General features: G+C 36.4%; 1 protein-coding gene across 1 annotated transcript; it reads left to right on the top strand.

The window, feature by feature from the left end:
* The first annotated feature begins 1,147 nt into the window (after positions 1 to 1,147).
* Positions 1,148 to 17,265, top strand: gnb4b (guanine nucleotide binding protein (G protein), beta polypeptide 4b). The gene is made up of 10 exons (XM_084395339.1): positions 1,148 to 1,328; positions 6,752 to 6,850; positions 7,001 to 7,039; positions 8,032 to 8,138; positions 8,417 to 8,480; positions 9,633 to 9,795; positions 11,934 to 12,000; positions 12,335 to 12,536; positions 14,611 to 14,827; positions 14,958 to 17,265. The coding sequence occupies exons 2-10, from the start codon at positions 6,794 to 6,796 to the stop codon at positions 15,062 to 15,064; spliced, it is 1,023 nt and encodes a 340-aa protein (XP_084251465.1). The 5' UTR covers positions 1,148 to 1,328; positions 6,752 to 6,793; the 3' UTR covers positions 15,065 to 17,265.
* Positions 17,266 to 18,525: the final 1,260 nt, after the last annotated feature.

Genomic DNA, 18,525 nt, shown 5'->3' with positions numbered 1-18,525 from the left:
TTTTTAGAAGGCATGTTACTGATGCTCCTCTGCAGATCCTCAGCCATCATGAGGGACTGCTTTCCCATCGGCTGCCCGAGACACTTATTTTCCTCATACGTGTAGTATATATGCCTTATATGTGTCACTAATATGATTCTGATTTTAATGAGAACAATAACTGAGGAGCTGTGACCCCATCTGGAAGCCTTTTAAAGAGGTTAAAGCCCTGAAAGACCCCATACCATCTCTGACAGAGAACAGATCGCTTTCAACTCACGCCATTGATTCTTCTCCCACTGTTCGCTTTCATTGATGCCATTAAATATTCAATGCGAGTGGATTTATCATAAATTTTGAAATAGTGTAATTGAATTGCTCTTAGCATTTAACACAATATACAATAGCCTACACCCCAAAATTATATATGTACAATAAGCTGATAATGTACACAAAATACATCTCTATCTGTGCTATACATCTTTGGGTTTTTTTGTGTGCATGTGCAAAAATTGTGTATATATAGTACTTTATTATGGTACATGCTATCTATCTATCTATCTTTTTTGTGTGCGTGTGCAAAAATTGTGTTTATTGCACTTAATTATGGTACATGCTATCTATCTTTTATCTATCATCCATCTATCTATCTATCTATCTATCTATCTATCTATCTATCTATCTATCTATCTATCTATCTATCTATCTATCTATCTATCACAACATACTGTTAAAGTGCATTGTACAAAAGTCGCAGAATAATAACAATGGAACTTTAAATCAGACCAACGTGTAAATGTTTCCGAACATTCATACATTAAAGTTTAAATGTAACTTTTACTACGACAGAAACAATGTTTCAAGTTTCCCTGCGAGACTCAAACACGTAGCGGATACGTTTCCTGTTTCTCCTACAGGCGCTTTGTTGAGGCAGCGGACGGACTGTACCATTCATCCGTAGGGGAACACAACAGCACCAACACCTACAGTTCCGAGTGCGTTCACACGATAAACACATAGTTTAGAGGTATATTGTAGTTTTATGTCAGTCTAGGTCATATAAATCATGTTTATGCTTTTAAACAGCGATTTTAGGCATTTGTAGATAAGCGGTGTCTGTCTGGCCACCCCTCCGCCGAGTCTGTTGCCATGTTCCCGGTTCCCTTATGGGTGTGGTGACGAGATTGCTGGTGAAAATTGACTCTCAGCTCGCGTGAGGGCTGCGTGGCCCTTTAAATGTGTTTAAAATTGAGTTCCAGTTAATTAAGCTGCTTTGAAATTTATCTGTGCGCTTATCAACATGCCAGGGATCTGAAAGGAGCTGAATTTGCCCAAACCAGCCTGATCAGGTGAGGGGGTGAAAAAACAATCGTACGCTGTGTTTCTCTTCTCTCGTCTATTTCCTGCTTGTAAAATGCTCGTAAAAGGACCTGCTGGGTGATTTAAACGCATTGCTGAACTTGTTTTGACTGTTTTAGGGGTGAATGATGTGTTGAATCTTGACTTCGTATAGCTAATTAGTTAAATTATAATCTGCTGGTTGTTCTGTTTAAAGAAGAAGCAACAGGAGGCCTGATACACACACAAGAGTTGAGTCTGAACTCCAACCGTTATAATCTGTTAAGTGTTTCCTGGCAGGAGTTAATCATCTTAATGGACAGTGTGGTGTAGTGGTTAAATATCTGTGGTGATGAGTGAAAGATTGCAGGTTCAACCCTCAGCTGGGTTGACAGTATTATTGTGTCCTTGATAAAGACACTTCAGGTTACTACAGTAAACATGAACAGCCCGTTGTTTTGTATAAAAGTCTTCGTTATATGAACGAACTCCACAAGTCATTTTCCGTAGTGGTTATATCTTCCAGCTTGGTTAAATTGAATAAAATGTGAATCCCTTATTAAAAATGAAATCTAAAGTATTTGGTGAAGGACGGCAATCACTGAGATTCTTCGAGCAGAAGCTGGTAGTTTTACTTTCACTTTACCTTTGGCGAAATCTGTTTTGATCCACCTTAAGTTTTTTTTTTTTTGGTCAAATCCAGAGACTTTAAACGCTGCCAGCATGAATACTTTTGATATTTACTGGCTTAATTTGCCGTCTTACTCTATGCAGTTATGGGACAGTCTTGTGTGTTCTTTAATATTGTAGGTTATTGTGTAATTTTATTATTTTAAGGACTTAGAAATGGCCTAGCAGACATTATTTTTTTTAAACAAAATCGTTTAAGATTTCAGTATTTATTAGGTACATGAAGATGTTCACCTGTAAGGAAAGAAAGAAAAAAAAAAAATATATATATATATATATATATATGAAGAGTTCAGATGCAAAAGCCTCTAAGTGCCATCTGAAATTTTCTTCTAGAATGATCATTTTTATCAAGCTTGTATATTTAAGTTCAGTAATTTCACTTAAATTACAATTAATAGGTAATTTTCATTGCCATTTAAGTGAAATTACTGAACTTAAGTATACAAGCTGGATACTTGTACTTGTAGATACTCTGAGCTCCCTTTTGCTTCCTGGAATTGATTTTCAGTTGCAGGTTTTCTCTTTATGGGGTTATTAAATAAAAGCACACAGCTTGTCATATTTGTATTACTGTAAAAGGAGGGTGAAGATACCCATGTCCTCCGTCATAGTGTCAGGTATGGGGCTCAGCAGTGTATTTTGTCATCATTAATGGAGCAAAAAACCAGCATGGCATATCTGTGCCCACTGAGAGCGTGCCAAGCTGATCTGACACACATCCTGGCACCTTCCCGAATCCCGACGGGCTGATATCACCTGGAGTCAGAGTGTTTTAGTGTTATGGTGCACACTTGAATGAAACTTCCATTTGAATTGAATCCATAACAGACAGCACCGTATAGTTTGGTTGGCATCATCATCATCATGTCTGAAATAGGGCTGCATGATTTAGGGCGGGAAAAATTATTGCAATTTTTCTGATAAAAATCCAGAAAACTTTAGCACAATTTGACATTTTCTTTGATTTTTATAAATTGTATCATTATTATTTAGATATTATTTATGTTTAATTATTAACATTTAATTATATATGTTTAATTATTTAAGATATTAAACAAAATGAGAAATTTTACTGTTGTAATGTTTTATCGTATAATAAAAAAAAAAGTGTGTATTTAGTAAAAATATTATACTAATATTTATGGCTGTCGTAAAATTTGTATATATCAAACGTTAAATCATATAAAAGAACACAATGCCGTACTTCACTCTAAAACAGCCAGACAGTATTGTTTACTTACAATGTCGGTTGTATATCTAAATGAACAATGTTTACACCAAAAAAATTCACGTTTATTAGTCAGCAAAAGTCTTTTGACGGCTCCAGGGCTTTCGTGAAAACTACAGATTATACTTCAGCATTTCTGTATCACACAGACCGTCGGATCGGCAGAGGGTTATTAACAGAACATTGTAAGGGTTGGTTTATCACTGAAAACTGGACTCTTTTAACAGCATTATGGTACAAATGTAAGACTATGGCAGCAGCTTTCTTACCTGTATGCGTCACGTTTTGCACGTTTTTCTTTCCGTTTTATCCCCTCCGTTCGGCCTAAAAGACTGTACGTTGAAATGTTGACAACAAACTGAGGTTTTTCAGATTTCCTGTTGCGCCATTCTTTCCATATTTACCATATTTTTATTTTTTTTGCAGCCTTTTAGCCGCTGCCTACGGCGCGCTGGATCCTTCAAACCGAAAGTAACTCACTCCAATACTCTAAACATCTACTCTTTGAATTCTTGCACTCGGGAACAATACAAGTCGATAGATACCATTATGGCTAAAAGTTTGCTAAGAGGTATTTCCTACAAAAGCAAGGCGGTATTTGACTCTGGTTCAGTGTATTCATAGCAGACTGGCGGGAGTGGCCTTGGACATGCACAGTGCATTATGGGTGTTAAAGTTTCTACCTATTTGGCAAAAGGGAAGACAACAGCCTCTTTTCTCTGTGCTTTCTCTAGTCAGGATTTATTTTTTAAAACCTTGTTTCTAATGCATACGCCAAGTTTAATTGAAAGCCCGTTTTGCCAGGGATGAATTACCCCTTTAATCATATCACTAGGCGTGTTTCCATTACAGATTTGTGCGAAAATTTTTCTTTTTCTTTCTAAATGTCGTCAAAAAACGATTGCGAAATGACAGCGTTTCCATTAAACGATGTTATGCGACTAAAACGTAATTTCTTCCTCTCGCTATAAGTCATTCCAAAAATCATGGCGATGGATGTTGGTAGGTTTACGTATATCCCAGCCACCACATTAACCATTATTATTAATGGAAGGTGACGTGACGTATGTGTGTTATCCAAGCATTAATGTTAAGGAAAGACCCTTATTATACTCAGAGCGGCACATATGAGGTGTTTCTCCCTCAGATCTGCTTCGAGGTCTTGATTGTGGCATTTCTTTGAGGTTTAGAATCCAGTATTCCTGTAATTCTTCTGTCTTTTATGAATTTAATAAAGAGCTCTGTCTCGTATTCGGTCCAAACACACCGCGTCATCTACGTCAGGTGACCTGTAAATGCGCAAACACTGTTTCCATTGCAATTTTGCTAAATATTTCTTTTTCGAATTGCGTGAAAAACCTCCTCATGCGAGCGGAAAAACCTTTTTGCGATAAATGGGAGTTTTTGCGAAATTGACGTGTTTTCATTGGGCGTTTTTCCAGTTTACGCAATTTGAAGGGTAATGGAAATGCGGCTACAGACTTTGCAACTTGATAATCTCACTAAGCCATATTGATATTTAGTTTTATTTAGATTAATTGCGCTGCCCTAGTCTGAAGGAGAGCGACGTGGATTATGTGAAGGTTGAGGCTGTAGTTGCTGCATGACGTCATCTTTGCACTGATGTGAGTTTGAATCCATAGGGTCTTAAATCACTCCAACCAAAGACCGACACACAGTCCCAGCTGTGTCGTACACACGACCAAAGATAAACTAATGCCAGACTCAGGAAACATTATCTGTGTCTGATCACTTTTAAAATCATGCATACAGCATTACATAAAGGTCAAAACCCAAATTATAAACATTGTTTGTAGACAGAACTATTTCACAAATGTCTCTATCGTTGTAGTCCTTGGTATTGTGAATAAGTTGGGTGTTGCTGTCTGGTAGTGGTTCGGCAGTATGACCTAATGGTATGAGTAATATCAGTATATCATAATTAGTTTTATTTATTTATTGGAAATTCAATGGAATACATTTTTTTTTTCCTAGTTTTTAATAACCATGTGGTAAATGCCTATCTTTGTACAATCAAATGAACTGGTAACACTTTATAATAAGGTTTCATTTGTTAACATAGAAACAATGAAATTACTTTTACAGCATTTATTAATCTTAAAGACCCCCTGTGGTGCAAATCAAGCTTTTAATGTTGTTTATATGTCTAGTATGTGGTGTTTTTAATGAGCTAACCATGTGTAAATTCATCAGTCCAACTCCATTGCTGAGTATTTTCTCCTCAAAACTGCAGTGAAAAAAGATAAGGTTAAAATTAGGTGCTTTATCTCATTTGATTTTGTTTTGAACTTGATGGACGAAAAGTCTCATTATTTGTTTATAATCATTAAAAAAAAATGAACTAAGCCTCCAGTTTAGGTTGTGCCAGATGACATTTTGAGAGATGCTGGACTAGTAACCAAACCATGTGCTGTTAACACACAGATGCTGTTTGAGTTTGTAGTAGATCTTCTAACTCTTAAACACGTTCGTATGGAATCAAAGGTGAGGGAGACATTAAGACGCGGTCGCTTGATTTGACGGAAAGGTCAGTGAGCATATGGGTGGCATTTGGCAGCAGTTGGCGGGGTTTTGAAGACCCTCTGAGCTCACCGTCATTTCCCACTGCTCTCAGATCAGTTTGTGCGTTTAATTAAAGTTGCTGAAATGGATTTGCTCAAAGGAAGCTGGTCCTTTGACCGTTTGTAATTGCATTTTAAAGGGGTGGTTGATTTATGATTTCACTTTTCTAACTTTAGTCAGTGTGTAATGTTGCTGTTTGAGCATAAGCAACATCTGCAAAGTTACAACGCTCAAAGTTCAAAGCAAAGGGAGATATTTACTTTTAAAGAAATCGCTTTTTAAGGACTACAACAAACGGCTGGTAGAGACTACACCACATTCCTCCCGGGTTAGTGACATCACAAACCCCAGAATTTACATAAACCCCGCCCCCTGAACACGATTTATAGATTATCAAGACAGAATATGCTAATCAATGACTAGAAGATAACTACACATCAGCTACATAAATTCATCAACTAACCATTCAGAAATGTCCTGTTGCTTCTACATGTTGTCACTTCTTCTTGAGTCTCTCCATCATTGTCTGACTCCGGTTTAAACATTAAAAGGCTACGTTTTTGAAATTTTCAGTGTATGTCTGTGTGAGGTAAAATGACACGAGCTGTTGTAGCTCCGCCCCCTGTGCCGGGAGCAGCAGCTCATTTGCATTTAAAGGGACAGACACAAAACACGTTTTTGCTCACCCTCAAAAAGTAACAGTATTAACATGCTATATAAAAATATCTGTGGGGTATTTTGAGCTAAAACTTCACACACACACTCTGGGGACATCAGAGACTTATTTTACATCTTGTGAAAAGGGCATTATACCACCCCTTAAAGTGATTCATGGCCGCATGCATCACTAGTGCAATGTTTGATTGACAGATGAGCACGTGCAATGTAAGAATGATGTCATAATACTGTAAAATTGCACATTTCTTGCAGGTCCAGCACGTTGTCGTCTCGGGTGTAGGTCAAACAGGAACAATGAGTGAGTTGGAACAGTTGCGTCAGGAAGCGGAACAGCTTCGCAACCAGATCCGGGTAAGAGGAATTGTTCATCAGCGTTTGTGTTTGGACTGAGGCAACAAAAGGAAACGTTCATATGAGAGGACTCTCATGCAAACAATATATTTCCTTTGTCGAGTGTTTTGATTGGGAAGTTTTGTGTCATGAATTATTGTTGTTTTGCAGGATGCTAGAAAAGCCTGCAGTGACTCCACACTTTCGCAGGTACGAAACAAATCATTGATTCGTTGATATCAACCAGGTCATCTACAAACTGCTGTGGCGATGTACACTATCTGTCAAAAGTTTAGAATAATTAATATTGCAGTTAATTTTTTACACTATCTGTCAAAAGTAGATTAAAAAAAAAAGATTTCTTTAATGCTTTTGATAGAAGCCTCTTCTTACACTCACCATTATTTTGATCAAATACAGTAAAAACTGTGAAATATTATTACAGTTTAAATTTAGATTTCTTTTTTTTAGAGTCTTCAGTGTCACATGATCCTTCAGAAATCATTCTAATATGATGATTTGCATCAGTTATTATTGGTTTTCTATTATTAATAATGGTTCTGATTATTATCATTTGAAAACATATTTTACTGCTTATTATTTTCGTGGAAACTATTTTTTAGCATTCTTTGATGAATAGAAAGTTCAAAAGAACAGCATTTAATAGAAAATCTTTGTAACATCATAAATGTCTTTTTCTGTCACTTTTGATAAATTTAATGCGTCCTTCCTTACTGAATAAAAGTATTATATATATTTTTTTTTTTACTTGCCCCAAACATTTGAATGGTAGTGTATCAACATTGATAATAATGAGAAATGTTTCTTGGTTAGCATATTAGAATGATTTCTGAAGGATCATGTGACACTGAAGACTGTGATGATAAATTCAGCTTTGATCACAGGAATAAATTATATTTCACAATATTATTAACAGTTATTTTAAATGTAATAATATTTCACAATATATATATTTTTTTACTGTATTTTTATCAAATAAATGCATCATTGGTGAGCAGAAGAAACTTAAAAACAAAAAAAATCACCAGCATTTTTAGTGACTTTAGTGTAAATACTCTATAAATGAGCATTGAAATGCTATAGAAGATGATGCTGTCAGATCTCTGATGTGCCACTGCTTCATGGGAGCTGATGATGTCGTGTGATCTTTAATCTCTTGCTGTTCTGGGCTCATATGGCAGATGACAGCGAGCCTGGACTCAGTGGGGCGGATCCAGATGAGAACGAGACGCACACTCAGAGGTCATCTCGCCAAAATCTACGCCATGCACTGGGGCAGCGACTCCAGGTGTGTGTTTGATTGACAGACACGTTCTCAGAGGGTCACGATTGGTTTTATAAACAGAAAAATGCTGCTTTAAACACTCTGGGCCTCCTTTCAACTGTGTGATTAATATTACATGAAGAAGCGCTTGGGACCCTGGTGTTCGTTTTCCATGGAGCTGTAATAAGGCCTTTCCCACCATGTTACTCAAATCCCATCTGTGCCCCATATTAATTACATTTCATTATGGATATGCTGCAGTGTGGATGAATATAATTTCTTTGGCTTTTTTTTTTTTTTAGGTTACTTGTCAGTGCCTCCCAAGATGGCAAACTGATCATATGGGATGGTTATACGACAAACAAGGTAATGAGATACTAAAGCCATATACCCTGAATTTTTATTTTTTATTTTATTCAAATCAAAAGATGTTATTAAGCATCACCAAATCAACCAAAATACATTGATTTATAGCAACAAAACAACTTTTTATAGGTTAAATCTGCTTTTTAGGTTAATAATAGCATCCACCTATTTTTCTTTCACATTTTGGGATATTGCATAAAACTGCACACAGAAACGCCACATAAATTCATAAAATGTGCATAACTTTATCCAATAAGACTTGTAAACTTTTTTTTTTATCCAATAAGAAAACATGTGCATAAACTACAATGGAAACACGTTTACCGAATATGCCCGAGCAAAGTCTGTCATCAAAGTGGTTCAGTATAATTGTCTTACACGACTTACACGTGCATTTATAAAAACTTTATTCAATAAGACTTTTTAACTTTTTTTTTTTTTATCGGCTATTTTAAAAATGTTTTAGTGTACTCTAATATTTACTGAGATTTATAAGTTAATATTTCAATATTTTAACATATTTGCGGTTCTGTGATGCCAGTTAATGTTAACATGACATGCAGGTGCACAAACTTTTTATATTTCAAGTGTTTTATTTTTATTTATTTTAATATTTACATATTATTTGATATAATTAAGGTGTTTTTGTTTGTTTGTTTTGAAATAAGTCTCTTTTGCTCACCAAGACTGCATTTATTCGATCCGCTGAAAATTCAGCTTTTCCATCACAGGAATGAATTACATTTTAAAATATATTAAAAAAGGGGAACCTGTAGAGTATTATATGCAAATTAGATTTTTTTTTTTTAATAGTTTAATTTATTGCGTTTCATCTGCGCACTGAGACGCAAGTGATTCATTATATAAGAAAATTATTATATACAGTGGTTATATACTTTTTTTTGCACCAGTTTATCAGGAAGTTATGATTTTGTTTTCTTTGACTTAATGGATTGAAACGCTGCTTTATTCGCAAATGTTTTATGCAAAATTCTTATTTTGCGCATAAATTAAATCCGCAACTTTTGATGAAAGCATTGCTAATTGCACCATTATTTACAGTATAGCCCAGTCCTGCTGAGGATTGTTGTCTGTTTATCTTCTATTTTTGCTTATTGTATCACTGAAGGATGTTGTATGTTTTTAACTCAGATGCACGCCATCCCCCTGCGCTCTTCCTGGGTCATGACCTGTGCGTACGCCCCGTCCGGGAACTACGTGGCCTGTGGAGGCCTGGACAACATCTGCTCCACCTACAGCCTTAAGACCCGCGAGGGCAACGTCAGGGTGAACCGAGAACTGGCCGGACACACAGGTAGAGTCGCCTTTATTCATCTCCTCTCTTCTAAAACGGGGATTAACAAGCTTTTTTTGTTAGCCGAACCCCTTTTGACCTAAAATATGTACTAGGGCTGTCAACATTTGCACATTAACGTATGCGATTAAGTCAAAATTCTTAAATCTGCGAACTGCGTTTCTCGGCTGGATAAAGCAAACCAGCGTCTCGCTAGTAAAGTTTTGATGGACGCGGATTGTAATCAAGGTAAAGACGATGGTGGTGACGTACAGGAGTCGTACAGTAAGAACGCGTGAGTCTGTTATTATTGGTGCGCAACCAAAACCGTGTTATATTTATGCACAGACACATTTCAGCGTGGTTTCCACTAGGGCTGTCAACGAATATTCTAAATTCGAATATATATTCGAATAGTTTTAAAAAAACGAATTTCGAATGTGAAAATTAATATTCGAATAATGTGGAAAAACGCCCGGGGTAGCAGAGGCGCGGCTGTCTGCTTTGCGAGTGGGGACAGGTCACAGGAATAAGGCGTTAACGTTAAACAGAAACATTACTAAAGTGTAGGCTACTGTACTGACTGAATAGATATTGCATGAAAAAGGTAGGTTAGATACAGCAGTTTCATGCACTGCAGGCTTCCACTGGTTTGATTATTTACCGTTTCATGTCAAGGAAAAGTTATATGTTTACCACAGCACAGCTCGCTCGGAGCGTTCAATGTCGGATTCGCGTCTACAGCGTCTAGTTGGACTCTTGAACATTTTGAATCCATTCGCGCGTCAAAAGCAAAAGTTTGAAGCGAAATTGACGCGCGGAGAGCGTGACGCCTCATTCGCGCCGCAAGACCCCCAGACGCGCGTAAACGCGTCTTTACATTGACTTAACATTGAAATCACTCGCGCCAGACGCTCTATTTGACGCTCCGTTTGGTGTGAACGCAGCTGTCGCAGCATGAGCGTGAGGGCGAGAGAGAGAGACAGAGTCCAAATGTGCGAGCGAGCGAGAGTGAGGTCTGCGGTCTTGGCCATTAGGTGATTTACTTGTTTTTGTGTAGGTAATACGTTGTCAAATATGTTTAAACTTAAATAAACTACCTATACAAGTAGTTATGTCTCTTTGTATTAATTTGTCCTGTTATTGACGTAACGCGCTTCATTGACAAAATGCACAACCAGATGTTCGAATAGTTCGAATATTCGTGTGTTTTTTAGAGGGAATATTCGAACGTCATTTTTGAGCAGTTTTGACAGCCCTAGTTTCCACACACAATCAGGATCATGTTTTTATCTGTCCTGTGTATGTTGCTGTGTTTAGTAATTCTGAATAGATCCTTGTACTGTATTTTTATATATATATATATACATACATACATACACAGTCAGGTCAAGGCAATGGTCCTGCTCAGTATTGCAACTTGGCATGTCTAAAATGTGACTGTAAATGTAAAGTTTATTAATTATATGGGCTCTTTATATCATTTGGTTATTTGGGGTCCTGTTTGAGTCTCCAAGTGTTTTTTGGAAAGCTCTAAATTTACCTTGAAAAAAGCCTGCAGAAAATACAGGTCTGTGAGAATCATCCTTCAATCTGATAAATCTGATAAATCATGTATGATTCATTTCAAGATAAATATGCAGTTAATCACGATTAATCTCACAAAAAGGGTGCGATTTAAAAAATGTTTTAATCTATTAGTAGCTCTAATATTTTTGTGAGATTAAGTTAATATTTCAATATTTTAACCACATATTTGCATGTTTGCGGTTCTGTGATGATTAATGTTAACATGACATGCAGGTACACAAATATTTTGAAATGAGTCTCTTTTGCTCACCAAGACTGCATTTATTTGATCCGCTGAAAATTCTGCTTTTCCATCACAGGAATGAATTACATTTTAAAATATATTAAATTAGGCAACCCGTAGTGTACTATATCCAAATATATATATATATATATTTTTTTTTTATTATTTTTTATTTCATAGTTTAACACATTAATAATGATTAGCTTAGCTAACTCACAAACCTGCTTGGGAAACTCTGCTCTAATTCAACTCTTCAACTCTTTCTGTATGCCATTTTATACAATGCATAATTAATGAATGCAATACATAATTAATTCTTTATTTTATTTTATGAACAACCCTGTAGGTTATCTGTCTTGCTGTCGTTTTCTTGATGACAATCAGATCATCACCAGCTCTGGCGACACCACATGGTGAGTTCATGTGCCATACACCATACAATAACTCAATAAGTGCCATAATGGCATTAAGTACGAATTATTTTTCCTATTTCATTTTGGAATTTGCCTTTTTTTTTTTTTAAGCAACTTGCATTGCATTAAAGGTGCACATTTTATTAGCTCATGCATTCCCTGAAAATCAAACCTATGACTTAGTCATTGCTAGCGCCATGCTGTTTTAGCTACATTGTATATTGCAATGCTAAATGCAACAAAAAAAAGTTTTGTTCCATGTTGCTTTGAATTAAAAGTGTTTGGTTTTAATTAAAAGAAATTTTCAACTTTGCTTCCGTGTCTTTTGTTGCAGTGCATTGTGGGACATTGAGACGGGCCAACAAACCACCAGTTTCACAGGACACACGGGCGATGTCATGAGTCTGTCGGTCAGCCCCGACTCAAAGACGTTCGTGTCAGGGGCCTGCGACGCCTCTGCCAAACTATGGGACATCAGAGACGGGATGTGCAGGCAGTCTTTCACTGGCCACGTCTCGGATATAAACGCCGTCTGCGTGAGTGTTTAGACCAACCTTTAAAATCATGCTTGCTGTTTGGTTCAATTATTAAAATATAAACTACTAGTCAAAAGTTTGGAATAATTAAAGGGGTGATGAACTGAGAAATCAAATATTTTCCTTGAGCTTTTGACATATAAGAGGTCATCATCCTATAAGAATATCCTGTGAGTTTCAGAACTGAAAACTTCCTTGTTAGTCCAATAAAAGCTTTTATTGACACCAGGCACAGCGAACGAAAGTGGGGATCTATGACATCAAAGGGTATCAAACCCCGCCTCCGCAGAAGATGATCAACGCCTACTTCAACACTGCCTGTTTAGCCCCACCCACCAATTCGTGCATTACATGAAGCTCATTATAATATGCAAAACTGTCATCCAATCATAGCAGTGGGCGTTTCCTTCCGAGTCTTCAATGCGGCACGCCCATAAAAACCGAGCGTTTCAGGAGCTAGGCTCAAAACCAGGGTAGAAAATAACCTATTACTTCTACATTTGGATGTTTTTGAATGTAAAAACTAGTGCTGTAGCGGTGCGTCGATGATGTCGACGTCATATTTTTTGCTTCGACGCTTCTTTATTTATTATTTATTTTTTTGCACCATTCCCGGAGGTACAGCTCGCCACACACACACCGCCCGCCGTGTTATTCTGTCATGTTTTCTCCCTTTCTTTCCAAACCGCGACAAACGCCAGTCTCCTTTCTCTGCAGAATGCCATAAATCCGCTCAACCAATCACAGCGCCATTCCACGCATTGTAAACAGTAACGGTGGCGCTCTGACACCCGGCATCCTATTTTTCCTTATCTACTTTGCACTTTTTGATCAACAAACAAACAAAAAAATTAATACATTTGACGGCATTGATGAACCTGTGGTGGATTCTGCCGTAGGGAAGAAACGTAAGCCATCGAAATCTAATCATTTACGTGAGGAGATTAAGAAGATGAGGCACGCGGGAGGAAGAGAAATGCCGACTGTTGCTTGTTCTCTTGCTGACACGTTAACCCCAGGGGATCTTTTAAAAAACTTTCAATTCTTGTACTCAGTCAACGAAAACCGAGCAGGACCTAAGCCATTTTACAGCTGATCGCCGTCAAAAAAAGAAGGTCGCCGTCGTTCAGAAGGTATTTCTTAGCGATGGCTGATTGAATGTAGCCTATGTTTAGTCCAGATTAGTATTGACCGAGTTCAGAGGCTGTCATATGTGGATCAACTTACTTTGTTGTGTATTTTCAACAGTTGCAATGTGAAAAATAACTTTTATATTGATTCAATGGATTAATTGCATAAAAAAAAAAGGATTTATCACATTTATACTATATTATTCATAGTAAACATTGTAGCTGGCAGTGTGTTTTATGTCAGAATGTTTATTTTTAAACCACAACCTTCTAAGTGCTTCTTTTACCGGTATATTTAACATATCTTTTGCATTTCTCATCCAAACAACGTCAAACTTGGCACTGCACTTACTCGTGCCCAGACAGCTGTCGAGTTTGAAATCCATCGGAGTAACGGTTCGACAGAGATATGCGAATAACAGACAGGATAAATAATTCCAATTAGTCGTTAGATTAGTCGACTAATCGATAAAATAATCGCCCGACTAATCGTTTAATTAATAATCGTTTACCCCAGCCCTAGTAAAAACCAAGCGAACGTCATAAGTTGACCTCAGACAACAATATAATTTTTTTTTTTTTTTTAAAGCCAGTTCATGACCCCTTTAAGATTTTTTTTTAATGTTTTTGAAAGAACCAAGGCAGCATTTATTTGATCAAAAATACAGTATTTATACAGTATAATAATCAGAAATGTTTCTTGAGCAGCAGATCAGCATATTAGAATGATTTCTGAAGGATCATTCAGGATCAGTAATTCTGTATTTTTGATCTAATATTTGCCGTCTTAGTGAGCATTAGAGACAAAAGCATTCATAAATCTTAACCAAAACTACTAACCAATACTACTGGGTGGTTTATATTATGTTCTGGAAGCTTCTCTTGTGTAACACTGCATGAGTAGATGAATCTGAGTTTTTTTTTTTTTTTGTTTACTCCTGCAGTTCTTTCCGAACGGAAATGCCTTCACAACAGGTTCAGACGACGCCACCTGCAGGCTGTTCGACCTGCGTGCGGATCAGGAGCTGATGATGTATTCTCACGACAACATCATCTGCGGCATCACCTCCGTGGCCTTCTCCAAGAGCGGACGCCTCCTGCTGGCCGGTTACGACGACTTCAACTGCAACGTCTGGGACACTTTAAAAGGCGAACGTGCAGGTGAGAGCAAATGCCCTTCAGAGTTTTTTTTATATATATTTATATATGCATACCGAACCGTGAGCAACTCGAACCGTTAACACCCCTAATGGATTTGCACTATAATAATCTGCACCGCTCCCTCTGTCAGGTGTCCTGGCTGGTCACGACAACCGGGTGAGCTGTTTAGGAGTAAATGATGATGGAATGGCCGTGGCCACGGGATCATGGGACAGTTTCCTTCGGATCTGGAACTGAGAGCGGTATTAAACAAAAAAATCTCCAGGTCCAGTTTCCTTCCGTCCCATTTCTACGTCTTTCCACAGCAAGTCCTCTGCATTCCAGTTATTACACATGATTTTCAGTATGTAGTTCAATCCCGTGGGAAAGCCAATCGGCCACGGGAATCATAATAAGAGATTATTAAAGTGTCATTGTGTAATATGTAAATATACATGTATATGAATATAGATATGGTATATATGTACAGCATTATGTGTATGTATATACCATATAGTATATACATACATAGTGTTCATGTATATATTTTTCTAGTTGATCATTGGCCCATGACATTTTTATTAATCTTTCTCTTTTTTGTTTTGTATTTTACTTTGTTTTGTGTACATAGAAAACAACGCTAAACTAGTCGGAACGTTGCGTACTGCAGTCTGTATTACAAAAAGTTCGTGAATTTATGGAGGTTTTCATGCATTGGACAACAAAAGCGTAAAACATGCAGATGACCTCCGAACTTTTTTTCTTTACACGCCACTAAATCAATCATTTATTGGTGTTTGGAACGAAGGCACTGAATTTTCTCAGCCTTGAGATTGAATGTTTAATTCGAAGCATTACGACACCTTGTTTTTAGGAGTCTTGCTTTTGATTGATAATGAAATTTATAATGTCTCTGCCCTTGAACTTTAGCCTTAAAATACTAGTGATCACAACAGAACTAATCCTAGTATATCAATTATTATTTTATTTTTTTTGGTGCTTACAAAGGAAATCTGTGCTTTGAATTAATTCATAACACTTGCTTTTTGTTTTGTTTTTCGGATTAGAAATGGCCACAAACCCTTCTCTTAAATTTTTTAACGTTGCAGTGTTACAAAAATGGAGCATATTGAAAGAAGTATATATAATATTTTTGTGTGCGTCATAGTTGATTAGGAGTCATTTGAATGCTGAGACTGTTTTTCCTTCAAAGTTTTTTGCAATCTCTCAGTTTTTGCATGTAAATGTGTGCAAACAGGTGGAAATGAAGAACACTACCTGGTCAGGATGATTTAACTGCTCACTCAGTCACTATATTCGGCTTTTTCTTTTTTTTTTTTTTTGTGGATAAAAAAAATATTTGTAGATCAGAGCAATGAAGCTGTTTACTCACTTTCGCCATATTTATAAGTGCCATCGGTTCTGACAGTACGTCTCTGTGTTTGTTGTGGTTGCCGGATCGAGGCTGTTTGAGATGTGTGTCAGTAACCAGCTTGATATTCTTTCACCTTAACAAGCCTGATTAAAAATGATATCTGTGCCATTGTTAATGCTCTTAACACCTCATATAACTGTGAATAGAATTTAAAATCTTTCTCTTCACCTTTTTTGTATAAAAGGGAATTGGAAAGTGGCTTGAAATTATGTTGAGGTATTAAAGTGTATTTACAGTATGAAAATGCTTTTTAGCATAAATAAATAAAACCATTTCACCGTTCAAGACACCGTAAAATAGTTAATTTAGGGTTTAAATGTTTTTTTTTTTGTTTTTTTTTTGCTGAGTTTTAAGATGATTAACTGTGAAAAGGGATGTCTTTAGTAGCAATGTCTCATTTAGAAGTCACTTTGAATTCTACAATTTAAACAGGAAATTTGTCTGCTGGTATTATTTGTATTGGTTAGAATTTAAGTCAGATTTCTATTGTTGGTAATGTAGAGGTTGAAAGATTGCCAATCAGTGATTCTTTTTGTGGTTGTTTTATTATAATCATGTTGAAGATTTGAGTGGTTGGTTCCGGATCAGCTGAAATGGACAGTTTTAACATCTAACTGCCTTTATCCTTGGCTTATATAGTCATGTAGTCTTTTCGGGCTTTAATGAAAACCATTGATGACTTTTTCAAACGAGTTTAGCTTTTATTTCGCATTATTTCCAAACATGCCAAACCACTCAAACTCCGCAACAAAAGAGTATTTTACATGTTAGAACCCCAATGCTTTAAGTATTCATAATATACATTGGGCTCATTTGTAATCCTACATTACCTTCTTCTTTGAGCCAATAAAGCCAGGACTGTGGTGCCTGGTATAGACTTTCACAGTGCCATATTTTCAAATAATCAATTTTAATAACATTTTGTTCCTCAATTTTGTTTTGTTTTTTTGGTATTTGTAAAGTAACATGGTGATAAAGCTGCCATACACTGATATTGTAACCAATAAAAAGACTTTTAACCATATGTTAAGATGTTTCTTTTTGATTGTCTCTATTTGCTAATTTAAATGTGGATATTTGGGCTATACTATAGCCTATGTCTGGGTAAAGTCAAGATATGACCTCTTTCAACTGAAAACAAACAAAAACCTGATCAAAACATGTCCAAAGTTTTCTCCTAAACGTAATTAAAGATATTGTGAGCGATACAGATTCATTGCCTGATTCATATGATCCAAGGTTTTTTTTTTTGTTTTTTTTTTCTTACTTGCAAGTATCCAAGAAATTAAAATTGTGTTGCCATTATTATATGTTAATATGTCATAAACCACGATTATTTGTCTTGAAAACTCACCTCAGAAATTCGCGCCATAAATTTCCTCTCAGAATTCCGGCGCACGCGCTGATCTGAAAAAGCGTGCGATTTTTCTAACGAAAGTCGACAAAAATACTTTTGACTTGACACAAAGTTTATAAATAAACGATGCAATATTGCCATTACTCACCTTTAATAGAAACTGTAGTAAAACACACGCACATTACAGCAAACCTACCACGTCTCCGTCACGAATAATGTCGAAAAAGCGTGTCATGTCAACATCGAAATTCACAATAGGCCCAAGTATTATATCGTTGGGGATTATTATACTCAAACTATAAAATTTGAACAAAAGTGTAGAAAGAATTCTCGCTCAAGTCACTATAATGCCCAGACACGATCCTCCCAGTCCCACCCCATACAAAACACATAAACAAGATATTTGCGAAACAAAACGACTTACCTGTTAGTTACAGAATGAGCCGAAGTTGCTGATGGACGGGTGTTATAATGAGCTGTTTTTTTTATTTTTATTTTTTAATAGAATTTTGAATATCCCTGGTGTTTTTCTAACATTTTCTGCAAATAAACTGAATGGGCAAACACACAAACTCACAGGTGCAAAATGGCTGATAACAGCTAATTGCCTAAAACAGATGTCAATCAAACCTTCATCATTCATCAAGCATTATCCGAAAACACTTTTGTTTTTTATTTAAGGATTATAATATTGTAATAATTTTTGTAATTATATTAAAATCAATGAAACAACAATACTTTAATAAATAAATAAAATGTTCTATAATAAATGGGTGGTTCTATTCAACACAGTGGGCGGATCTGACAGGCTTAGGCCCGCCCATTATGCTTAACAGACCCACCCATTGATTATACAAATATTTCATCTATTAATAAAACCTTACATCTCAATATGTAGATTTTTTTTTCTTTGGGATTGATAGCGTT

The sequence above is a fragment of the Rutilus rutilus genome, assembly GCF_951802725.1.
Source record: "Rutilus rutilus genome assembly, chromosome: 22".
Classification (NCBI taxonomy): Eukaryota; Metazoa; Chordata; class Actinopteri; order Cypriniformes; family Leuciscidae; genus Rutilus; species Rutilus rutilus.
This window is presented reverse-complemented; position numbering and strand designations above follow the sequence as displayed.